The 26,449-nt window shown below is 40.7% G+C and overlaps 1 protein-coding gene across 7 annotated transcripts in view; it reads left to right on the forward strand.

The window, feature by feature from the left end:
• Positions 1 to 26,449, forward strand: part of ESR1 (estrogen receptor 1) — a 297,806-nt gene that overhangs the window by 151,328 nt on the left and 120,029 nt on the right. For all 7 annotated transcript variants that reach the window (XM_014569514.3, XM_006114974.4, XM_075924467.1 and 4 more), the window contains one exon: positions 3,938 to 4,054. In XM_014569514.3, coding sequence (XP_014425000.1) covers positions 3,938 to 4,054 — 117 coding nt within the window. The remainder of the gene's footprint in view (positions 1 to 3,937; positions 4,055 to 26,449) is intronic.

Raw genomic sequence — 26,449 nt, forward strand, 5'->3', positions numbered from 1 at the left:
CGAGGCCTACATTAGCAGAATTGATATTTTGTTACCACTATAATTTTAATCGGTTTAACTGCATCAATATACCTGTCTCTTATAATTCCAAGTATCAGAGGGGTAGCCATGTTAGTCTGAATCTTCATAAACAACAAGGAGTCCTGTGGCATCTTAAGACTAACAGATTTACTTAGGCAAAAGCTTTCATGAGCTAAGACTCATTTCATCAGATGCATCTGATGAAGTGAGTCTTTACCCACAAAAGCTTATGCCTAAATAAAGACTCCTAGTTGTTTTTATAATTTCAGTGGCTTTAAATTAAATATGTGAGAGCTGTGGAACACAACAAGGTGACAGTATCTAAGGGTACATCTAGACTGAGTTGCTCTTTTGAGATATCAGAAGTATCGAAATACTCACGTCTTAAAAAGTGCCTGCTTTTTCCTGAAATAGCGGGTGTGCTATTCAAGCATCCCTGTAGCCCTTGTTCTACGAAATGAAGGGATTTGTTGGAATAATGCCTTATTTTGAAATTTGGCACTGTGTAGACAGCACCAAATTTCAAAATAAGCTCTTTTGATTTACACTTGGAATAAGTTAGTCAATTTGCGTAGCACAAATTGTGTAGCTTATCGCAGTAGAAGGGTGCTGTCTAGACACACCCTAATTATACAAAGGGTCTGAAACCTTTGTGCTACTGTAGTGAAATCTATGTTCATTTCAGTTAGTTTAGGTTTTGTGTATGTGTGGTGACCAAACTAATTAAATGAAACACTTTTGAGCTCATTTACATAATTTCAGGAATAGACTCTTCTTTTCCTTGAATGCAGTGAAAGTTGTCATCCATCATATTAGAAATTAAACTTTTTGTGAGCGTGCCCACAGAATAATAATAGGATAGCCTATTAATTTAAGTCCAGTGACTGAAAGCTAGTACCTTCTCGTGGCTGTTTATGAGCCTACTTGAAATGAACTGATGATCTCAGTCAAATTTCTTGTAGAAAGGTGTCCACATGCATAACCACCATTACTGTTTACACTATTTGCAGCCTTCCTATCCATCCAAATGGAATCATTAATATGGTCTGCAGTTTATTGTCTGTCAGACAGGACCTCATAGTACTATTCAATGCAGGTCTTTAAAAAGTGCCATGGGCCTTTACTTAGACATTTGCCTCATGACTTCTAAGGACACTTGAGAGAGTCCAGTTCACAATGTACGTGTTTTAATTAGGGCTGTCAAGCGATTAAAAAATTTAATCGCGATTAATTGCGCAGAAGCCCGGGATCAGCTGGAGTTCTCAGCTGACCTCAGGCGACCCTAGGTCGGTGCAGTGCTGCCACTTGGATCCCCTGTGCTGCAGAAGCCGGGGATCAGCTGGATTCACCAGCTGACCCCGGGCTCCGTACAGTGCTGCCCCTTGGAAGTGTCGGACTAACGCTTCAAAGGGGCAGTGCTGCATGGAGTCCGGGATCAGCTGGGGACTCCAGCTGACCCCAGGATCCTAATGCGCTGCCCCTTTGAAGTGCCAGAGCAGTGCAAAATTAATGCCTGTAATAAATGGTTTAAAAAATTAGCACATTAATCCTTCCCTGCATTAATCGCAGGCGTTAATGCACATCAGTTGACAGGTCTAGTTTTAATGCCTTTCAAACAATGTGCATAACAAGAAATATTGCATGATCATGAGAGAGAACCATTTGGACTTAAACTGAAAAACTTGCTGCTGTTGCCACTGTGCTCCCTCAAACCTGCCCTCCCAAATGTTTGTTATCCTTGCATGTGATTTCACATCTGTAACTGGAATGCAGGCTCTTTGCATGAGGTACCATATTTTGTAAATGGCTCTGTAAAGTGTAAACTATACTGAATGCTATATTCTTACTAATTAATAAGGTAGACTTAAAAAGAATTGTTAAGTAATATAAACCTATGATATCTCTAAAAACATCCACAATGGGAAAATTAACCATTTAGATCCCAGTTTAGCAAAACCCTTGAACATATGTTAATTTTGACCTCAATGGGTCTACCTCCCTTCTTAAAGTCATACATTTATGAAGTAGTTTGCTGAATTGAAGGACTAGGATCTACTCCTAATTCAGATGTCAGTTGGACCTTTTGACTGCTATCAGAGCAAGTCAGCATCGTTAGCAGTCAAGGTAAGCAGCACCTACAATAACACACATAACTCGCATTAAGGGGTGTGGGCTTCCTCTCTCTTCCCCATTTCAGAACTCTTATGTTCGGTTTATAAACTGAGGTTGGCCGTATGGGGAAAAGATCTGCAGTGATTTTTTGTTGCTGCTGCTGTTTAACTTGACCAGATGCAATGAGATTTTACTTATTTTCTAACAGATACCACATCTTTATGTGGCTGGAACTGTTCTTTTTCTAACTTGACTTTTTTACATGTGAAATGTTTTGAATCAGATATAGAACTCACTGAAGGAAGTGAACATTTTAAATTGACTTGCTTAGATTGAGGTAGTCTCTCTGAAATATTTATTTAGCTCCGTCCTGGAGCACAGCCTGCAGATTCAGGTCGTTCTAGTCACACCACTCTATTAATCAGGGCTTATAAATAATATTAATTCTAATAATTAGTATGCCTATTTATTTCAGGCAGTGTGTGGGGTCCGTTGTCACCATTTTAGCAAGTTTACAGTTTTGCAGCTTATTGTGATTTGATCCCAATTATGCAGCATGAGAGAGCAGATGTTCTTGGTGTAATCTGATAGCCGTTTTTACTTTGTATTTTCTAATGCATAATCAAGGATAGAGGGTTTGATGAGACCAAGGCCTCTGTCAAGCCTCCACCCCACTCTACCTCAGACTGATCCCTGACCTGAATAAGGAACAAACAGTTCTGCAGTAAAATTGTTTCATTCCGTGCTGTACCTTGTCCTGTTTAGTTAGAAAAACAAAGAACACTGGGCAAGATCTGTTTGGACAGTGTTTTCCATCCTCACCAAACTTTCTCTATAATTGAAATGTTGTAGGTTTTTTAAATATGTGAGACAAGAACAGTCCTTGTGTGTAAATCTAATACCTCTTCCTAGGAATAGAAAACATGCCTATTGAAAGTAATAGCCTCTATTGTGGCAGACTTAAATACATGGTAGTTATCTGTAACAAGAATCAACAGGTTTCAAATGCAGTGAGATCAATGGAACTCACGGTGAAAAGGCACCACTTCTGGAATACTCTATTAAACACTGACTATTTCTATTAAACACTGACACTTTTAAAACTTGTAATTTATAAATAAGTGTTTTTGATGGATCTTGCCAGTAGGCACATAACCTGAGTTGAAACCCACCTTGATATGAAATGCAACTAGTTGATTGATGGATATCTGGCACTTCTATTTCATGTTTTATGATTCCATGTACATTTCTCATGTACATTCATGCCCAGAAATGTTATGAGTGCTAAAATATATTCTGTAGCTCTTTCCATTCCAAGAATTTTTACAATGCTTCACAATCAGACCTGTGTGGGAGGTAGGTAGATTTTTCACCTATTTTCCAGACGGATAAGCTTGAGGCACTAGATTATTGGTAGAGCTGGTAATAAATCACAGGAGTCCTGCCCATCAGTCTCTGTTTTGACAGTTAGACTTGTGGTGTTTATTCTTTTATTAAGGTAGTGTTCACATTATATTTCTAATACTACTTTGATATGGGATACTGAAAATGGAACTTAGAATGGAAGTACTGATTCTGTCTTAACTATAGCATTACCACTGATGTGTCCATAATAAAGCTTAGATATATGCCTAACATGCTTTTTTGGGCAGAGCTATCAAATTCATTATGACTAGTACTGTCATAAAAATACTTAAAGGGGAAAAATAAGATAAAGTATTACATGAACTCTGGAAATTGCTTTGTTCAGGGATTGTGTATTTTTCAGTAATTCTAATTTATCTTTTTTCCTCTCGCTTTACAGGGCACAATGACTATATGTGTCCTGCTACTAACCAGTGCACCATTGACAAGAACAGGAGAAAGAGCTGCCAGGCCTGCCGACTGCGAAAGTGCTATGAAGTGGGAATGATGAAAGGCGGTACGTACACAACAATAAACACATTTTTAGCATTGATAGCTGCTTGACTAATGGTTAAGCAAAGAAGCACTTAATATTGTAGTTGGGCCCAAAACCCCAACCATGACAACAAAGCTTGGGCGACATCCTGGCTGCACTGAAGTTCATAGATAGTTAGCCATTGACTTCAGTGGGTAGGATTTCATACTTAATATTTTATGATTAATTTTTTCTCACAATGGAGTAGACTGTGACCAGGCTATCATGAGTGACGTTCAGTCCTAAATGTTGTTCCTTTCTGCAATATGCCATTTAGTATTCTCCGTGGAACACATTGATGGTCCCAGTTCAGTTCCCTGTTGCCATGTTGTGGATGGTTTCTGAAGATAGGCCAGGACTTGTGTGGGAATGGATTGTTTATCACCTTCTTGTATCTAGATCAGGAATGAAGCACATCAGGGTTGGGTGGTTTGGAGAAACTGCTCTTATTATACTATTTCTGAAGATATATAAAGGGTTGCCACTTGTAGAGCTGTTATTCCAGGACCACACAACAGCACACAAAGCACCTGAATTAATTTCCTTTTCCTGTGTTTAAATATTGAGGGCTTGATTCTCATCGTGGATGCACTGAGTTAAATCACAAATAATTACACTAAGACACTGGACTGATGCTGGTATAGTATTGGTGCAAGAGAAGAATCAGTCTAACAGGTCAACACTGGTTGCTGCACATCCCCAAACTGAATGTACTGGAGATATCTGGTGTTTAATGAGTAGAGGAAAAGTGTTATAAATAGATGACACTGCCATCAAATAACTTTTGTTAGGCTGTTCTCAGAGCAAAGTTTCTTTCCAAGAGGCCTTGGAAATGTTTGAATAGCAAGTTTTAAGCATTTCCCCAGCAGATGTCTTTTCTCCCCCCTTTAAATTACCACACCTTTCAGTTATAAGAAACAGACAGAAGGCAAGAGGATGGGGCAGGCAGAGATAAAATAACTTTATTTTTAAACATTAAAACAGTACATAGCTAAAAGAATATACAAAAAAGAAAAGGAATTATAAATTTGTAGATAAGATGCACCTGATTTAAAATGGAAGGGAGATAGTTTCTCTGTTAATGAAAAATTATTTCAAAATAAAATGTATTAATTAAAAATAACCAACCTTATCTAAACCTATTTGTAAAGAAAGCCTTAGCAATAGCATCTTGCAGAGACTTAAATCTGGATGGTGATATCTTGTGAATATTCAGACTCATTGGGAGGGTTGCCAATGCTCATTATTCACTTTCTTAGGTGAGAGAGGTTTGTCTCAGGACTACAATTTTTAGGCTATTCAGAATGTTCCTGCTTTTGTCTGTTATTATTTCTACCATCCCAGTGATTGGTTACTAACTGGGGAGCCAGTTACTCCCCACATTTGGCTTCTAGTTTCAGACTGAAGTAGACCTTAGATAATTGATTCATGGAATGCATACATGTATATTGTAGCAGTCAGGGGTTAATTCTGCCACAGCCCTCTTGGGTGGCCGGAGAAACAGGCTGCTGGGCTGCTTCATGATCCACTGGTTGATGGCTTGAGGTCAACTGGTGTATCGCGATCGACACTCCGGGCACCCAATATAGGATGTAATTGGGCGAAAACCCTAAAATCTTTTTTTGCTACTACTAGCCAATATATAGTCTTAACTGAAAAAATTTGAAGATGAAGACTAGAATATTTTAGAAGGTAATTTCTATAAAACCTTTTTTACTGTATAATTTTTTAGCATGTTATGATGAAATAGTTTTACCAGTCACTGTTTCCACTCACATTTTTCAATAACCTCTCTTACGCACATTCATTGTATGACTATTTTGAACTCCTTTCTATTTTAAAAAAATTGTGATCCTCATTTAAAAAAAAGTAATCCCTCCCCCCCAGCAGAAATTTTTGCATATGGGCCTGCAAGTCCACATGCAAATTTCCTCTTCAGGGGTGTCAGGAAATTAATCAACAAAGAATTTGTCCTGTGTTTCACAATGTCACATTTGATTTCAGTTGGTTGTCTTGTGTGCACAATCTAGTACCTTCTATAAGAAGCCAGCCTTTACACTAATTTATGCCTCTTTTCTGTTTGGTGAGTTACACGGTTAGAGATTTATAATGCAAACACTTTTAACTATATAACATGGGTACAGCTTTCAGTGAGATTAATACATGCAGCAGCTTACAAGCATTTCATTAAATCTAAATATCAACACAGATTCATATACCTAATACCAATTTTAGCAATACTAACGTGAAGGTAAGACTAACTGGTTTCTAGCTATGTGTTGTTCAGTGTTCAGTTGGGGCCTAGTGACCTTAGCATGAGCTGGCACCATGGTCTGCCACCTTTACATCAGGCTTCACCAGTAAACTAAAATCTTCATCTCCAATAAGTTTCTATGAATCATGCATTTGTCACCTGCAGAATGGACTATTGTAACTCACTGTATATGTAACCAAAGATGGTAGCATTGCAGCCCAACTTGCATGTAGCACACCACCTCCACAGGAAAAAACACCAGGGAACACATTGCTCTAGCAGTGCTGTGCACCTCCATTGACACTCATATTCCTTCTGGTGTCAGGGCAAGGCTTTCATCCAAATGGATTCAGTCCTGTTACAACAGAAACCACTGAAGTAGTGGCACTCCTATGGCAAATTCAACTAATGAAGCGTAGGACTCACAGCTCATGAAATCTGGAGATCCACACGTAAGAACATAAAAATGGTCATACTGGGTCAGACTAAAGGTCCATCTAGCTCAGTATCCAATCTGCTGACAGTGGCCAATATCAGATGTCCCTGAGGAAGGGTTCACAACAGGTAATCCTCACGTGATCCCTCCCCTGTCTCCCACTTCCAGAGAAACAGAGGCTAGAGACACCATTGCTACCCATTCTGGCTAATAGCCAGTGATAGAACTAACCTTCATGAATCTATCTAGCTCTTTTTTGAACCCTGTTAAAGTTCTAGCCTTTACCGCATCCTCTGGCAAGGAGTTCCACAGGTTGACTGTGCGCTGAATGAAGAAAAACTTCCTTTTGTTTGTTTTAAACCTGCTGCCTATTAATTTCATTTGGTGGCCTCTAGTTCTTATATTGTGGGAATAAGTAAATAACTTTTTCTTATTGATTTTTTTTCTGCACTAGTCATGATTTTATAGACTTCCATCATATCCCCCATTAGTATCCTCTTTTCTAAGATGAAAATTCCAACTCTTTTTAATCTCTCTTCATATGGGACTCATTCCAAACCCCTAATAATTTTTGTTGCCCTTTTCTGAATCTTTTTCAATGCCACTATACATTTTTTGAGATGAGGAGACCATATCTGCATGCACTATTCAAGATGTGGGTGTACCATGGGTTTATATAGAAGCAATAAGATATTTTCAGTTTTATTCTCTATCCCTTTTTTAATGATTCCTAACATCCCGTTTGCTTTTTTGACTGCCGCTACACACTGCATGGACCTCTTTCAAGAACTATCCATGATGACTCCAAGATCTCCCTCTTGAATAGTTGTAGCCAAATTTGTCCTCATCATATTGCATAGATAGTTGGGATTATGTTTTGCAATGTTCATTACTTTAAATTTATCAACATTAAATTTCATTTGACATTTTGTTGCCCAATCACTTAGTTTGGTGAGATCTTTTTGAAGTTCTTCACAGTCTGCTTTAGTCTTAACTATCTTGAGCAGTTTGGTATCATCTGCAGATTTTGCCACCTCACTGTTTATCCCTTTCTCTAGATCATTTATAAATAAGTTGAATAGGATAAGTCCCAGAACAGACCGTTGGGGGACCCCACTAGTTACCCCTCTCCACTTGGAAAACTTACCATTTGTTCCTGGCCTTTGTTTCCTGTCTTTTAACCGGATATCAATCCATGAAAGGACCTTCCCTTTTATCCCATGACAACTTACTTTACTTAAGAGCCTTTGGTGAGGGGCCTTGTCAAAGGCTTTCTGGAAATCTAAGTATACTACATCCACTGGATCCCCTTGTCCACATATTTGTTGACTCCCTCAAAGAACTCTAGCAGATTAGTAAGGCATGATTTCCCTTTACAGACACCATGTTCACTTTCCCCCAATAAATTATATTCATCCATGTGTCTGACAATTTTATTCTTTACTATAGTTTCAGCTAATTTGCCCGGTACTGACATTAGACTTACCAGTCTGTAATTGCCAGGATTGCCTCTAAAGCCCTTTTTAAATATTGGTGTCAAGTTAGCTATCTTCCAATCATTAGGTACAGAAGCCGATTTAAAGGATAGATTATAAACCACAGTTAATAGTTCTGCAATTTCCCATTTGAGTTCTTTCAGAACTCTTGGGTGAATGCCATCTGGTCCTGGTGACTTGTTACTGTTAAGTTTATTAATTTGTTCCAAAACCTCTTCCAATGACACCTCAATCTGGGACAATTCCTCAGATTTGTCACCTAAAAAGAATGGCATATTCAAAAGAGGGAGGCATATTTTCCTCAATAAGTGATACTAACTGTGGCAATAAATAGGTAATAGCAATTAAAAGTTTCTACATACACCCACAGGCTAGGTTTCACCTTCTCCACCAGTTATTTGCAAAGCTCTAGTTTCACTCACTTTAATAGAGCTTTGCGAAGTCAACTGGTGGAGAAGGTGAAATTAATCTTTTAGTTATGGTACATAGCCATATCTTTAGGATATTTTACCCCTCCCACCTACAGCAGAATACCCACTGATATCACTGGGAGGATGTACAAAGATAAAGGGTGTAATCTAGCCTGTGGGTGTATGTAGTAACTAAACTTTTAATTGCTATTACGTATTTATTGCCACAGTTAGTATCACTTAGTAGGGAAAATATGCCTCCCTCTTTGAATTGCCATGGTATTTACCAGCTGTATTTTTCCTTTTCCTTGTCTTTTTGTTTTCTTGTCTTCCTGCAGCTCAGTGTCTCTAATATAGATAGTCTGTCTCCTCCTGTCCACAGTTTGAGGAGGTAGTTCAATGGTTTAGCATAATCTATGCTAGCCACTCCCCCTTCTCCAGCCTGCTGCTAGGGCCTCTGTGGGAACTCATCAGCGGTGGCTCACTTTGCTCCAGATTTTTTTTGACAGCTGATTATTTTATCCAATTTTTCAGGCAATAGCAAACAACTTTTCTTCATCTCCTGGTTTGAATATTGAGCAGTGGTGTGCTGTCAGCCATCCAGAGCCACTACTACAACACCTTTCTGACAGACTCCTCTAATTTGCCCCCATAAAGTGTGGTAAAGCTGTCATTCAAACATTAGCTTAAAGCTAAGAAGTGTTCTATTTGTGGGGCAGCTTTTACAGGTTCACAGGAGAGCAAACTGCCATGTTCACAGCCAGCTAAGGCAAGGGGAGGTCAGACAAGCATGTAGGTCCCCACCCTGCCCCAAGAAGTCATCCTTTCACACACAAGAGCCTGATCAACAGGTGCTGAGCAGGAAGGGGGAAAAACTCTAGGACTGAGGAGAATTTCAGCCAGCTAACCTAGGGGTATGTTCCAAGGCACACAGGACAGGGAAGCGGGGCAGGCGGAGAAGAAACCTGTAAGAAGCATATATTCCCCCCGCTTCCCGCCAGCCCTGAAATGGGTCCCAAGTTTCCTAAGGAGAAAAGCTATGCACATACTCAGCTCTTCTTCCCAGCTCATATCAGGAACCCATGGCAATAAAACTGCATCCCATAGCTAGGGGAAGTGCAAACCTGGAAGGGAGGAAATGAATGAAAACGTATCCTCAGCACTCAAGGTACTACATAAAACAAACTGCAAGAAGACTATGTGTTGGCCATAGCTAGTCAACAATACCTGCAAAGAAGGCCAAAAGATTAAAAAAGAAAAAAAAAAGGCAAAAAAAGGGGGGGAGGGAGAAGGATATAGAAATGAGGTTTTCACTCTCTCCTTCAAACATCTTCTTTTCTGTTGAGGAAGGGAAGCTCTCAGACTCAGGCATTGAGAAGGACATGGACTAAATGCCAAAAGGATCCCTCTACCTCCTGTTAAATGTTTGAAAGTGTGTGCAAAAAGGTTGTATTCACAATGCAGATCCAGCTTGACCAGGAGGGAAAAGTAAGCCTAAAATTCCTGCTGTCTAGAGTCTCATCTGAACAATCTCACTGGACACATCCTTTGAGACTGTGATCAGAGAGGAATGGGAAATACCTGTTATGGGTAAGCACATAAGTAGACATGCATTTAGATATAACAAGTTCCAAGAGCTGAAAAATGTCTTTACAGATATATGAATGGTTGATTCTTTAGTGGAAACTCTAGCTAAATATATAATCCCATCCAACTAATAGACAAGTGGAAACCACTCTCAAAGGGCTTTGAGGCCTTGTTAGGCATGTTTAAAGTATGCTTGGCAACTGCTTTGCAAGAACCACAGTGTCCTGGTTGGATTACCTGTAGGCTGCGAAGGATAGACTTCCTGACAAATGGTCTACCTGTAAGAATATTTCTCTAACAGCCATTGTGGTAGATGCCTCTGGCTTCATCCAGAAGGCTGATGCTCACTCCTAATATCTGTGCTCATTTAAATTCCAAGGCTCTCCCCATTTTTAGGGAAACACTGAACAAAATAGAGCAGAGTGTACTGCAAAACTGAAACAGTTCCAGCCCTCAGTGCTCTAAGGAGGGACTACAAACCCAGCCTCAGACAAAAATATTCCTTTTATCCATTCTCCTCTCAAAGGTACCAAAGGAAAGAAACAAGTATATCAAGGGAAAACCCTAGAAAAGGGTTTTGAGTGGAAAATCCAGAGGTGACTCCATAGATTCTAAGAGTTCACTGTGATAATATATAAGCATGCCTTTGTCCAGACCTGAATATAGAAGATAGAATTTCACATTTCTCAGTAGAATGATCTTGGTACACGATCTTAGTATAAATAGCATCATATTCACAGGATCCTTTGGTTCCTGGACAGAGCACCATCCAGATTTGTCAAAGCAGTCAGTTTGGCTAAATCTGTGGTTAGAACAATCATTCATAGGTAGGATCTGTAAGATCCATTGGTATTGAAAGCTCAACCACACATCCTTCTGAGCTACTGACATCAATATTTCCATTCTACTTATCCTCAAAACCTGTTTTCTGAACGTAAGAAGGGCCATACTGCGTCAGACCAAAAGACCATTTAGCCCATTATCCTGTCTGCTGACAGTGGCCAATACCAGATGCCCCAGAGGGAAGGAATACAACAGGTAAACATCACGTGATTCCTCTCTTGCCATCCATCTCCAGACAAACAGAGGCTAGGGACACCATTTCTACCCATCCTGGCTAATAGCCATTGATGGACCTAACCTCCATGAATCTATCTAGTTCTTTTTTGAACCCTGTTCTGGTTGCCATCATGTGTACTAGGAGAGTTGTTGTGTGTGTTTATGGTTTTCTGTTTTTGTTTGTTTGTTTGTTTGCTTTGAAATGCCAGATTTATCTGTACTGGAACTCTGATGTACGTTCCATGCTGACAAAGTGCTATTAAGAACCCAAGAATTATTCTTGACTAGAATTAATTTTCTTTCATGCCTCCCAGGAGATTGTCCTCCCTTATTTCTGTCCAAAACCATTGCATATGAAAGAAAAGCCAAGGCACACCTTAGATATTGGTAGAGCACTGAAGAAATTTGGTCAAGCACACTGAATCAACAAGAAGACCCAGGCTCCTTGTTTGGGCTCCAAGTATACAAGCTAACACTAGCCAAAATGGATCAAGCTATGCATTGTTGAGGCATACAAGCTGTCATGAGCTTCTGTTCCATATGGCATTGAGGCACATGCTACAAGATCTATGGTGACTTTGGGGGCGGAAAGAGCCTGTTTCCATTGCAAAGATCTGCAGCACAACAATGTCATCAATTTATCTGACACTGTAAGTGTTCCATTTCTTTCCTTGACAGAAGTCCTTTCTAGCAGGAAGACACTGCAGCTGGTGCTCCACTAATAATATTGCCATTTGGGCAATTAAGTTGGAAGTGTGTGCGGGAGGGAATCTTCCCCATCTCACCCTGCTTTTTTTTAATCTCTCCTTAATTCTGTTCTCAGCACGCTACTTTCCATATAGATCAGAATTTTGGGAGATGCTGAACAGCAGAATGGCCAATTTCTTATCTGATGATATCCTTTCTGCTAGTAGTATATTTCACAATGCTACCTTCTACAGATGGCATCCTAGAAATAGCACAGTATTTGATTCTGATATGTTGTTGACCATATGTTTGATATGTTTGTTGACTATACATAATTTCCTGGTTTTTTTGTTACTAATTGTAGTCTATGAATTTTTACACAGTTTTGGAATGAATCTTCTGGCAGCGGGGTACAGAAGAGGGCATAGTTAGAGATCTAGCATGGTCCATACTGAACTGTCTCTGGAAACTGCAGACAGAAGGGGAATAAACAACACATTTCAGACATGTGTGAGAGGTTGCTAGTGGCAAAGAAAGTATCGGGCTGGAATCCCACCTTCTTTCCTATCCTGCAGCAGCTTCTAGTACCCAAACTCTGGGTGTGTCTAGACTACACCTCTCTGTCGAAAGAGATATGTAGATAGGCACATCGAAATTGCTAATGAAGCAGGGATTTAAATATCCTGCACCTCATTAGCATAAACATGGCTGCCACTTTTTTTCAAAACAGAGGTTTTTTTTAAAAAAAGGCAGTCTAGACACGGATCTGTCAAAAATAAAGCCTTTTTTGACAGATCCTGTAAACCTAATTTTTAAGGAATACAGGATTTTTTAAGGAATACAGTCCTTTGCTGACCCCAGATTCTGTGTGGGGCTGCCACTTTGAAATGCCATGGGAAGCCCGGCATCTGGCTGCTTGTGACGTTTCAAAATGGCAGTGGTGCATTGAGCCTGGGATCAGTGGGGGACTCTCCAACTGATCCCGGGCTCCATTATGTGCTGCTGCTTTGAAACACCACAGGGAGCCGGGCATCACGCTGCATGTGGTGTTTCAAAGCAGCAGCGCCACGTGGAGCCCAGGTTCAGGGCTCCATGCAGCGTTTTTGCCTTTAAGTGTAGCAACAGCCCTATTGTTGCCACACTTCAAAGGTGGAGGTGCCCTATTGACTAATTGATGCAAAATGTATCAACTATTCAATTAGTCAATTAGTCAACTGCAATAGTTAGTGTTGCCATTAAAGTATTGTCTTCATTCTACATTCCAGTTGAAATTTTAGGGTAAACCTATGGAATTTTGGAGTTCTGTAGGTAACTGGCGTCTTCTCTTGCAAGAACTATATAATTCCTTAGTTTCCATGGGTTTTTGACTCTCCTTGTTTTGTTACTAGTGAGAGTCAAAGCAGATTATCCTAAATTCATGCTAATAAAATCATAGAATCATAGAATACTTGGACTGGAAGGGACCTTGAGAGGTCATTGAGTCCAGTCCTCTGTCCTCATGGCAGGACCCAGTACTGTAAACCATCCCTGATAGACATTTATCTAACCTACTCTTAAATATCTCCACAGATGGAGATTCCACAATCTCCCTAGCAATTTATCCCGATGTTTAACCACCCTGACAGTTAGGAAATTTTCCTAATGTCCAACCTAAACCTCCCTTTCTGCAGTTTAAGCCCATTGCTTCTTGTTCTATCCTCAGAGGCCAGGAAGAACAATTTTTCTCCCTCCTCCTTGTGACATCCTTTTAGATAGCTGAAAACTGCTATCATGTCCCCTCTCAGTCTTCTCTTTTCCAAACTAAACAAGCCCAATTCTTTCAGTCTTCCTTCATAGGTCATGTTCTCTAGACCTTTAATCATTCTTGTTGCTCTTCTCTGCACCTTCTCCAATTTCTTGACATCTTTCTTGAAATGTGGTGCCCAGTACTGGACATAATACTCCAACCGAGGCCTAATCAGCACAGAGTAGAACAGAAGAATGACTTCTTGTGTCTTGCTTAAAACACACCTGCTAATGCATCCTGGAATCATGTTTGCTTTTTCTGCAACAGCGTCACACGGTTGACTCATATTTAGCTTGTGGTCCACTATAAACCCTAGATCCCTTTCTACCATCCTCTTTTCTAGACAGTCGCGTCCCATTCTGTATGTGTGAAACTGATGGTTCCTTCCTAAGTGGAGCACTTTGCATTTCTCCTTATTAAACTTCATCCTGTTTATCTCAGACCATTTCTCCAATTTGTCTAAATCATTTTGAATTATGACCCTATCTTCCAAAGTAGCTGCAACCCCTTCCAGCTTGGTATCATCTGCAGACTTAATAAGAGAACTATCTATGCCAATATTTAAATAGTTGATGAAGATGTTGAACAGAACCAATGCCAAAATAGACCCCTGCGGAACCGCACTTGTTATACTTTTCCAGCAGGATTGTGAACCTTTAATAACTACTCTCTGAGAACGGTTATCCAGCTACCTTATAGTAGCCCCATCTAAGTTGTATTTTCTTAGTTTATTGGTAAGAATATCATGTGAGACCATATCAAATGCCTTACTAAAGTCTAGGTATACCACGTCCACTGCTTCTCCCTAATCCACAAGACTCATTATCCTATCTAAGGAAGCTATCAGATTGGTTTGACATGATTTGTTCTTTACAAAGACAGTGACCAAGCCATTTGTCTCGTGCCACCCCTCTCCAGCCTTCCACAAACCTTGGCCAGGGACACCACTCCTACCCCCTGGCTAATAGCACTCCATGGACCCAACCTCCATGACTTGATCTCACTTCCCTTTAAACTCTGTTCTAGTTCTAGCCTTCACAGCCTCCTGCAGCAAGGAGTTCCACAGGTTGACTCTTTGCTTTGTGAAGAACAACTTTCTGTTACTAGTTTGAAGCCTGCTACCCATTCATTTCCTTTGGTGTCCTCTAGTCCTTCTTTATGGGAACTAATGACGAACTTTTCTGTATGCACCCTCTCCACCCAACTCCTGCTTTTAGAGACCTCTATCCTGTCCCCCCTCCGTCTCCTCTTTTCTAAGCTGAAAAGTCCCAGTCTCTTTAGCCTTTCTTCATATGGGACCTGTTCCCAACCCCTGATCATTTTAGTTGCCCTCCTCTCTCCCAGCCTCTCTCTTCCCCTCTCCCACCTCCTTTTCCCAGTCTCCCCCAGTTTTGTTCAATAAAGACAGATTCCATTTTTGAACACAATTGTCCTTTATTTTGTACATCAAGAGAGGGGCTAGGGAAGGGTAAGTGGAAGGAGGTAAGGGAGGAATGGGGCACGAGCCCCCGATGGGGAGGACTGGGCTGGCTCTGCGGGCTTCTGGGGGTGGAAGCTCTCCTGCAGCCCCCCAATTGCCCCCTCTCCCCAGATGGCAGCCTGCGGCAAGTGCAGCCGGGCTGATGGATGAGTGTTGTGATGTGCCCAGTGTGGGTACTCCGGGCAATCCAAGCCAGGACTGCTTTGCAAGCGGGGCACCCCTGAGAACTGTCTGTCCGGGGTGGGGGTCGGGACCCTTTAAGCACAGCCCTCGACTAGCCTGAGACAGCATCTCCACGCTCTAAGTCCTCCTCTGATGCCCTGCCGGCACTGCTTCCGGCCATCCTTAACCCCGGTTCAGGGTCCACTTAATGTGGACATGCTAGTTCAAATTAGCAAAACGCTAATTCGAACTAGTTTTTTAGTCTGGATCCGTTAGTTCGAATTAGCTTAGTTCGAATTAAGTAATTCGAACTAACTTAGTTCGAATTAACGTTGTAGTGTAGACGTACCCTAACTTTTCTAAGTGATTTTTAACTTGTTCTTTTTTTAAATGTTATCTTCTAAACCTATAACTTTCCCACTAGCATATATATATTTACCCCAAAGTCTGTGACTCTGTAACGCTGAAACACAGGCTGTTCATTCTGGGTGGTGCTGTTGCCTCCTGCCGTGATGCTCGGTAGACTTCTGCGCTGCTCAGACGGGCCACTGTATGGGAGCAAGCAGCTCAAGTGGCTGTTTGGGGTCCGCACTCCCCACGCAGTGCAGAAGTCAGCTGAGCACCATGGCAGGAGGCAACAGCACTGCCCAGAGGGAACAGCCAAGGGTTGGAGCCTGGATGATTATGCATCTCTGACATCAGGAAAGGGTGCCAGATTCAAAAGGAGGAAAGCGGAGCAGACACAGAGAACGTGGAGGAGACAGGGAAGAGAACAGAGGTGGCAGAGAGGAGGCAGAGGACAGCGAGAGAAAGAGTAAGAGAGACACAGCAGGAGGAGGAGAAGAGAAACACAGAGTGAGAGGCAGGAGGGAGAGAAGAGAAAGAGAGAGAGAAGGAGAGAGGCAGGAGGCAGACAAGAGCTGAGAGAGAGAGAGAGGGCAAGGCAGTAGGAGGAGAAGAGAGAGAGAAGCCATTTGCACCGCTTGCTCCGGCACGGCAGCCCGGCTGAGTGGCACAGAAGTCAGCTGAGCACCAGGGCGGGAGGCAAAGGGGGGTGGGGCAATGATGTACACACCCAGTGGGCGGGGCCTGGATGAGCGTGCATCCCTGACGGAGACAGAGGAGAGCGGAGAGAGAGTGAAAGGCAGAAGGGGGAGAAGAGAAAGTGAGAGATGGAGTGGAGAGTGAGAGGCAGGAGGAGGAGGAGAAGAGAAAGGAAGAGTGAGGGGGAGAAGAGAAAGAGGGGAAGGGGGAGGAAGAAGGAGGAGGAGGAGAGAGGGAGAGAGAGACGGAGCGAGGGACCAGAGGCTCAAGAGGGAAGACCGACGTAGAGGAGAGACCTGAAAATCCTGTCTTATGATGGGCTAATTGGCTAGTTCAGTATGTTAGGCTTCATTAGACTTCTCGGTGAAGACCGAAACAAAGAAGTCATTAAGCATCTCTGTCATTTCCAAGTTTCCTGTTATTGTTTCTCCCTCTTCACTGAGCAATGATCCTACCCTATCCTTGGTCTTCCTCTTGTTTCTAATATATTTATAGAATGTCTTCTTGTTTCCCTTTATGCCTGTAGCTAGTTTGAGCTTGTTTTATGCCTTTGCCTTTCTAATCTTGCCTCTGCATTCCTGTATTATTTGTCTATATTCATCCTTTGTAATTTGTCCTAGTTTCCATTTTTTATATGACTCCTTTTTTATTTTTAGATCATGCAAGATCTCCTTGTTAAGCCAAGCTGGTCTTTTGCCATATTTTCTATCTTTTCTATACAGCGGAATAGCTTTTTTTTGGGCCCTTAGTAATGTCCCTTTGAAAAACTGCCAACTCTCTTCATTGTTTTTCCCTTCAGTCTTGCCTTCCATGGGACCTTACTTACTAGCTCTCTGAGCACACTAAAATCTGCCTTCCTGAAATCCATTGTCTCTAAATTGTTGTTCTCCCTTCTACCATACCTTAGAATCACAAAATCTATGATTTCATGAACACTTTCACCCAAGCTGCCTTCCACTTTCAAATTCTCAACCAGTTCCTCCCTATTTGTTAAAATCAAATCTAGAACAGCTTCCCCCCAGTAGCTTTTTCAACCTTTTAAAATAAAAATTTGTCTTCAATGCAGTCCAGGAACTTATTGAATAGTCTGTGGCCCACTGTGTTAGTTTCCCAACATATATCTGGGTACTTGAAGTCCTCCATCACCACCAAATCCTGCGCTTCGGATGATTTTGTTAGTTGTTTAAAAAAAGCCTTACAGAATCTTACAGAAACGTTTCTTTACATCCAGTTTTGGAGTAGAGAAAATGCTAATCTTTAAGACTGGATGCAAAAAGCCACTCTTCTTCCCTTGTGTCCTTACAGTTACTGCTGGACCTAGTACCCACTTGTATCCAGATGGGCCAATGCTGGTCTTTCAGTTTCATTTAGCTAAGCTGGAATGTTCAGGCAGGACAAAAGGTCAAACTAAAGAGAGGAAAAAAAAACCATTCTTGGAAGATTCCATCTCTGTTCTGGTGAGGAACTTCTAAACCTCTTGATTTTTCATCTTTTGTGGAGGGGAGCTGTACTTTGTTTTTTCATAGTCCCATAAGTTATTAAAGACCAAACAAAAAAATGCCAGAGAATTATTAAAAGCATTTTCAGAAACATAGGTAAGCAAATGTTTAATGCAACAACTGGAAAAGTTCCAAATATCCTACTGTGTCATGCAATTATCTTCTAATGCAACAATTTATTAAAGATAGAAATTGGCAAATAAAAATAAAGCAGCTTAACTACGAAACTGTGTTGTATCTGAAGAGACTATAACATTTTACTAGACACGCTGTTCTGTTCCCATGCAAATTGCTACAGGTGGTAAGAACTAACATAAACATGAGTAATTGCTTATTTTAAAGCAACAGTTGATTAAAAGGATGTAGACAAAGTATTCTTAAAACATGTTTTCTTAGTGTTGTTTATAATAATCCCTTGAACAGAAGCTGGAACTGAAATTTGACACTTTATTTAAATTTCTATTCACCCACTGTGTGCACACACACTTAACGGATGATCTATCATCCCAAAGTTTAATCTGTTCCCCAAACAGAGCAAAGGGTAGCTTGTACTGAACCTTGATTCTTAGCTGAACATGTGCTTGTTTAGTATTTGAAATTTGTTTAGTATGTGAATGCCACTTGATCAAACACAATGGCTGCTAGGCTGTTAGTATGGCTGTAGGAATGCTTTTTATATTGTGCAGTTTTTAAGGTTTGGTATATAAACATTTATTTAAGATTGTATGAACTAAGGATATTTGGCTATTTATTTACCATTACTTATATATTTACTTCTGTGATGTTCCTTCGCTGTAGGTGTCTTAATGAGGTAACCTTAATTTATAGATAACATTATAGGTATTTATTAATTGTCCTTTTAAAAAGGAAAAGGGCAAAGTTTAGAATGTCTGTGGGATCACCAGCTCCTTCCCCAACTTCTCCATGTAATGAGAACTTCATGGGACTATAGGCTCTCTGTTTAGCAGTATCTTGCTTGCAATGTTCTGTGGAATTTTGGAGTTCTTCAGATAACTGGCTTTGTCTCCCTGCAGAGCTCTAGAATTCCTTAGTTTCTGACTCTCCTTGCTTTGTTACTAGTGAGTAAAGCAGATCATCCCAAATTCATGCTAATAAAAACTCATACTATTCAGGGCCAGATTTAGTGGCAGGCAAACCATTGCTGAGGCTGGAGGGCACTGGACTCAGGTTAGTAACAAAAGGGAAAATAGAATTTTTGAAGTAAAATGTTTCACATATCCTATGCATGGATTAATTTTCCCTACCCACCTAGAACATGGGTGGAAAAATCAGGCCTGGGGCCGGATCCAGTCTGCCAAGCATTTCTCTCTGGCCTGCCCAGCTGATTAGAAGAGCATGCATATACTTACAGCCTGGAGCTGCAGCATGTATTCAGCTGCCTCTCCTCTACCTTGCTCCATCCTGCAGCTGAGATGCTCCCAGGATTCGCCTGTTAGCTGTGCAGAGTGGGGGAGGAAGCGGTGAGGGGAGAGGGATGTGAAGAAGGCAAGGTGTCCCCCTGCCTCTGTAACCTACATCTGCAGAGCAGGGGTTGGGGAGAGGGAGACTCATAGCAGAGCTGCTCCAATCTGAAGTATGGGTGGCAAGTGACTCCAGAGGAGTGCCTGGGAGAAGACAACAGAGCAGGACAGATTTCTCTTCAACAGACAGAGCATAATGTCTCAGAAACTTACCTAGCAGCAGGCCTGTCTGTGTGCCCCCCTCCCCAAGAGTCACTGTTACACAGGGCTGCACACACTCAGTCATCACAAAATCTGTTTCTCACACACAAAGTGTCTTTTTCATACTCACACACTCTCTTTGTCTCTCTCTGTAACCCCCAGCCCTACCAGGCCCACCCCTTCCAGGGAGTCCTGGGGCCAGCCCATGACCATGCATCAAAACTCATGATGGCTGTGTCTAGAATGGCAAGTTTTTCCGGAAAATCAGCAGCTTTTCCGGAAAAAATTGCCAGCAGTCTACACTGGCCACTTGAATTTCTGGAAAAGCACTGATGATCTCATGTAAAATCATCAGTGCTTTTCCGGAAATACTATGCTGCTCCCGTTCAGGCAAAAGTCTTTTTCCGAAAGACTTTTGCCCAAAAGGGCCAGTGTAGACAGTATAGTACTGTTTTCCGCAAAAAAGCCCTGATCGCGAAAATGGCGATCGGGGCTTTTTTGCGGAAAAGCGCGTCTAGATTGGCCAAGGACACTTTTTCGCAAAAACTGCTTTTCCGGAAAAGCGTCCTGCCAATCTAGACACGCTTTTCCGAAAATGCTTTTAACGGAAAACTTTTCCGTTAAAAGCATTTTTGGAAAATCATGCCAGTGTAGACGTAGCCATGAAGTGGCCCCCTCTGTGAAAATTATTGCCCACCCGTGACCAAGAATGTTCTGGATATTTTTGAAATCTCTTGGAACCTTCCAGACTGTCCGAAAACTACATTTTCCTTGAACCTCCCACAGTGTTATCAGCCATGCTGTTACAAGTATATAAGGGGCAGGATGTCACTAACAATCAGTGAGATATAAAAAAAAGTGAAGTGAGAGCCTAGCTATGTACTGTGAACCTTGTTTTATTGAGTAATTGTAACATTCCATTTGGTTGAAAAGATTAGTGTTAATATTCTATGGTTGTCACCTATTGTAATGCTATTTAATACTGGTCCACAGAATGTTGGTGCAATTTCTTTGTTAGAACATTTCAGTTATTCCTAATATTAAAAAGTTTCTATAACCTTAGAGGCGATGATTTCTTTATTTGCTTACATATGGCATGAAGAAATGCACACTTACAGATTGTAGCATACACATTTATTGTCTTATATAACAAGAATAAATCATGCCTGCAAATCATGAATCAAAGTCATGAAATGGGCTACAGAAACAATCAAAATCAGGTATCAGCTTAACAAATGGAGGGAGGGCATCTAGGGCCAGCTTTGATACCATCCTAGACCATCATCATTCATTCTCGCTCTCACTGTATGCACATGAAAAGTTAACTATAGAATACATTTATTAATTCTTCAGCCATGTGGCTGAGGGAAAAACCATGACAAAAATATTCAGCGTGAACTTTTTTTACTACTTCAGTTGCACTCTGCCTACTAACCCATCTTCCCTGGGATTTATCCTAGTATTTCAAACCAATCAATATTTAAACAACCATCACTTAGGGAAACATGTCCTCGTTTTTTTCTTTCACCTCACCACAGAATTAAAAAATTAGCTTGGGGGAAGCTAAAAACAGGAATGACCAGGCTGAGATAGGAATGCTATAACAACTTCTGGACCAGTGTTTTATAAAACACAAGGTTGTGGATGGTTAGTTTTTTGGTTTTTAGCATTACATTGGAGAGTTGGGATTACATGATTTTCAATTGTATACAGAATTCAGTTCTTCTGCTTTCAGTCATGCAATGCTTAATTTATGCCAAAGCTGAGCCCCAGTCTTCCTCTAGGCATGGCAGTTCATAGCCCTGGCATCTCTGGGCATTCCATATCCGTTATGAAAGTTAATAAATTTCTTGAGCCCTGATACCTAATTGCTTGAGGTCTGGCACCTTTTTCGTTACAAAGTAAGCACTGCAGTTATGACATATAGACGGTATCATAAAAACACCTTGGCGTATACAGAAATTTATGTGAGTTTTTGGAAGTTTCTAAAATGTATTGGCTACAATTTTCTGTCTGCCACTGAAGCTGATACAAGTGGACTTGGGAAGCTAATTTTTCTGTGATATGTGGTTTAACCAAATATGTGAAGGTGTATGGTAATCTAAAGTACCAAACACTTATTTGGAATGTTTGGCTTCAGCATTTCAATAGCTTGGAGATGGTTTTCATTTGATGTAAAGTAGACATAGAGCTGGATGTCATTTAGGTGTTGATGGCACTTGAATGTGTGTTTATCTTGTAATTTCTACTGAGTGGCTTGATATTATAAATAAGATGTCAAATAGATGGGGGAAGAGGTTGAATCTCATATGGCTCCATGGATAAAGGCATCTCAGGCAGTAGAGTAGTTTTCTTTTTATGATTATCTGGGTATGGTCCGAGGGAGGGTAACTATTCTAATTGCCACTCCTCTCCTGAATCTTCTTCAAGGTGAAAGACTCTTTTGATTATTGGATATCAGATGTCACAGGGATATCCAAAGGAATGCCTCTTGACCATAGACAAGAGAATGTCATATCTCAGTGCATCTGGTGCTGTTTCAGTTTCATGACCTTGCATGAAACCTGGAGGATGCACAAGTGTGATTCAGCATCTTCTGGCTCCTGAGCAGCTGCTGCATCCATGCTACTTGGCTATGTCTAGACTGCAGGCTTCTTTTGGAAGAAGCTTTTCTGGAAGAGAGTGTCCACACTGCAAAAGCACATCGAAAAAATGATCTACTTTTTCAACAGGTAGCATCCACACTGAATGGATGCTATCTTTCATGTAAGCTGTGTGCAGAATGGCCACTAGGGCACCTGTGCTTTTTCCTCTTTCCTCTTCTTTTGAAAGAACTCCCCCTTCCCCATCCACACATACCTTTTTCTGAAAGAGCTCTTTCAAAAAAAGGCTTCTTCCTCATAGAAAGAGTTTTCCAATGTCAGAAAAATCCCTCAGTTCTTTTGATTTTTTTTTTTAGAAAAAACACGATTGCAGTGTGGACTTAATTGAAGTTTTTTCAAAAAAACTTCGTAGTGTAGACATACACTCATACAGGAAAAACTATGACTTTCTGTTAAGTTCAGCCATTTTGTTTTTCTGCCCAGAGATGTGCTTGTGTGTACACAGAATTTTCCAGCAACTTTCACTTGTCTCATAGACAATTGCCAAACCAAAATAAGTTTAAACAACAAGGAGTCCAATGACACATTAAATTTAAGCCCAAACAAATTTGTTAGTCTTTAAACAGAATCTCCACAAGACGTTTTAAAATGAAAAGCAGGGGTGGGGAATCTTTTTTGGGTCAGGACCTGCCGACCAGTCAGGGGCTGCACAAAAGTGAGAAGCAAAAACCAAACAAACCAAAATGAAACACCTCACTGATGTGGCCCCAGACTAAGAAGCAGAAAGACACTTCTCCACACTCTCCTGAGGCTAATAGATTTTGTGGACTTCCCTAGGCTCTGGGGTGGGGCCAAAAAATGAGGCTTCACTATGGGGAAGGGGGCTGCTGGGAAGCAGGCTTGGGTTGGGAGGGCTGTGTGGGAGGGGGATGCAGGAACTAAGTGGGGGTATGCAGTGTAGAAGGTGCAGGAGCAGGGTGTGGAGTGTGGGAGGGTTGTAGTGGGCTAGGAGTTGAAGGTGTGACCAGGGGAGAGGTGCAGGAGTGGGGTGTGGTCAGTGTTGGTGCAGGGGGTCCCCAATGTTGGAGGAGGGAGCCCCAAGCCTCAGGGGCTGGATCCAGGCAAGCCAGGGCCTTGATACGACCCCCAGACCTGAGGTTCCTCGCCTCTGGTGTATACCATAGAGTCACTAGATTTAGTTTCCAATGGATTCAGAAATCTAATCTGACATCTTCATTTCATTCCATTTGAACAATCTCCCTAAAGTTCAGCATAATCAGAGGGGTTACTGAAATATTTAGTGATAACTCTCTTGTTTTGTTTCGCCTTGAAACAAATTCTATCTACTCTCTTGTCTATGGATAGTGAAGTCCATTGCAATGTAGGGTGGCTGTGAAATCAGAGGGTCTAAATGGTTTTTTTTTTTTTTGGTTTTCTAAGAAGGAAAATTTTTGAAATATAACATTGTCCTTAGATAATGGGGCTGAGATAGAGTGCTGGGAGTAAACCAATTATGGGACAATAGGCTAATTATTGGTAATCAGGTTAATTTACAGTTAATAAACTGATGGAAGGTACTAGCACTTAACTTTTTGCTTTCATAGTTGAAATCCTCTGTGTTCCTACTGCCAAAGATAATTTTTGCAGAGATTGAAGTTTGAACTCTTCTAAGCCAACAGAGCCAGAATTAACTTGGGGGGGGGGGGGGGGCATTGAAAGCATTCTAGGAATTGTGTAGCCAAAGATATTGACTTACAGATAGTTTTGCTGAAATTCACATGCTCTTATAGGAACATAATAGAACTTTAGGAACTCTCTTTTCTGTGATGACTCATCCAGGTCACCTTACATACAATACTTATTTGATAGGCAAAGGAAGCCCTTCAGAGAGGATTATCAAAGATTTCAAATTAGTTCAATTAAATACTGTGTCTGTTGTCTTCAGCTATTAGCTTTAGCTGTAATTCCCAATCCATTAAGATGTTTTATTTATGTCCTGAGTGCATACATTTGTATGTCTTTATACTGCAGTGGTTCTTCTACTCTGCAGAATGTCAGAGCCAACCAAAATATGTCCTACATCAAATCTAGAGATGTTCTATTTCTCAACAAACAGGAATAGAAAGTATGATATATTTTGTGAGCTTTCACATAGCCATTTAATCCACCAAATGAGACACTGACATATGATCCAAATGCCAAAGTATATCAGTCTGTGCTTTTCTGGCCCACAGTGTCTGGATTTAGCTACATCTCTTTTAAAACAACCTTCTGTGCAGTGCAATATTTGGTAATGAAACAGGGAGGACTGCAGGAAAACAACACCTGGGTTGAGGATACAGATATACATTTGGGAGCAAATTATTTTGATAAGTGAGCAAACCATTATTCCCTTGCAAGGTTATGCATTTTATAAATGGGCAATTAAAAGTAAATAATGTGCAGCAGAAAGATGAGAATTCATCTCCATCTGTTATCACATTAATGATCACATTTTGTTTTCTGAATGTTTAAGTACTAGGAAATACCAGATTTCCCATTACATGCTACCACATGCCTTTTTGTTGTAGTAACTAGCATCTGAGATAACCCAGTCTGACTTAAAGTGAAAATATTAGGAGAAAAATTAAATATGAAAAACAGCGCTTTCCTCCCCACCTCAGGCCATTTTCCTTACATATATTACAATTTTTCCATCCAAAAACTGGGGATAATATCCCATATACTGCCTCATAGGTATGTTGTGAAAATTGATTGATGAAGTTTGTAAAGTGCAGTATAGCTGGTAGGGAATATTATAATGATTTTCCTCGAGTCTTCTGTTTCACTGTACTGGACTAATGAAAACAGGTTTGTTAGTCTGATTTTTGTGTAAAATAAGTTTCCTCTTAGTCTCACAATCTATTGCTAAGTGACTAGTCCAGTATTGCAATTCTTGGGATGCAAACACTTCAAAGGCATATTTATTGACTGTAAAGACCTAAATTTTGGGATTCAATCAACCCTTATTATTTACTTTCTATTTTATTTGCATGTTAGAGAACTTGATAATGAGAAAAAAATAGTCAAGTTATTTGTGGTGCTAAAGTTAATTAAATACATTATTCAGCCACCTCTATTCTTTACACAGTGGCATATATAAAATCATGTGTCCACATCGTTTACAATGAATAAGTAGGCTAACTTTGGGAAGGGATGACAATAAGTAAGGAGGGGTGGAAGACTTGCACTGCAGCAGTGAAAAATGAAGGGATATGTTTAATATTATGAACTTGTAATATTGCAAGTTTGGATTTGCTGTAAACTAAATTATTTCCACATATTGGAATTTGTGAGTGGAATCCAGAATAAGGGCCAGCATACTGAGAATTGTACATCAATGTTCCTTTAAATTACTGCTATTATACATTTTATTTCCCAAAGGTAGCTATTCTTTTTCTTAATGACTAGATGTTGGGTTAGCTCTGAAGCATCATTATGGAAAAGCTTTTTCCAGTGTACTGCTGCTATACGAGACATTACAATATGTGGTCTAGTAAGAAAGTACTTACAGAAATTACAGCAAAGCTAAACAACCTTTCAAAGCATTTACAGTTCCTAATTGATGGTAGGTGCAACAGGATAAAGAGAGGGGAATTAGAGTCAGGGGCTCTGAGTACCACCTATAGAGTGAGGGCACTCAACAAATTGCAAACTTATGTTTTAATGTGTATTTGGAACATCATACTAATAGTTGAAAAAAATCAAAGATGCACTGAATATTGCAAATTCTTGTATGTTAACTCCAATTCCTTGTCCTACAATGGAAAGTGATTTGAGAGAGAAATAGTGATTTCAAAAAAGGAAGTAAAAAACCTGCATACCTATTTTGCAAGCAACTCCTTATTTGGTTTGCACACTCAGTTACTGAACTGGCACGTAAAAACCAAGAATTTGTACTTAACTTTTTACTGTCGTAGTTGCAATATCAGTTAATGAAATAGTCGATTAACCTTATGAATCCTTATCAATTAGTTGGCTATTCTGTAGTCTCCGGGGTGTACCCAGCAGTTAGTGTGCGCCAGCCCCGCTCCCAAGGAGCCCTCTGCCACTCCGCGGTGCTGCCTCTGATACACAGACAGCAGCACGGAGTGCCTGGTATGGGAGCTAGTCCGCGAGGGGAGCCAGTTTTAAAAATGGCTCTTGTCACAGA

This window comes from Pelodiscus sinensis, chromosome 3 (genome assembly GCF_049634645.1).
Source record: "Pelodiscus sinensis isolate JC-2024 chromosome 3, ASM4963464v1, whole genome shotgun sequence".
Lineage (NCBI taxonomy): Eukaryota > Metazoa > Chordata > Testudines > Trionychidae > Pelodiscus > Pelodiscus sinensis.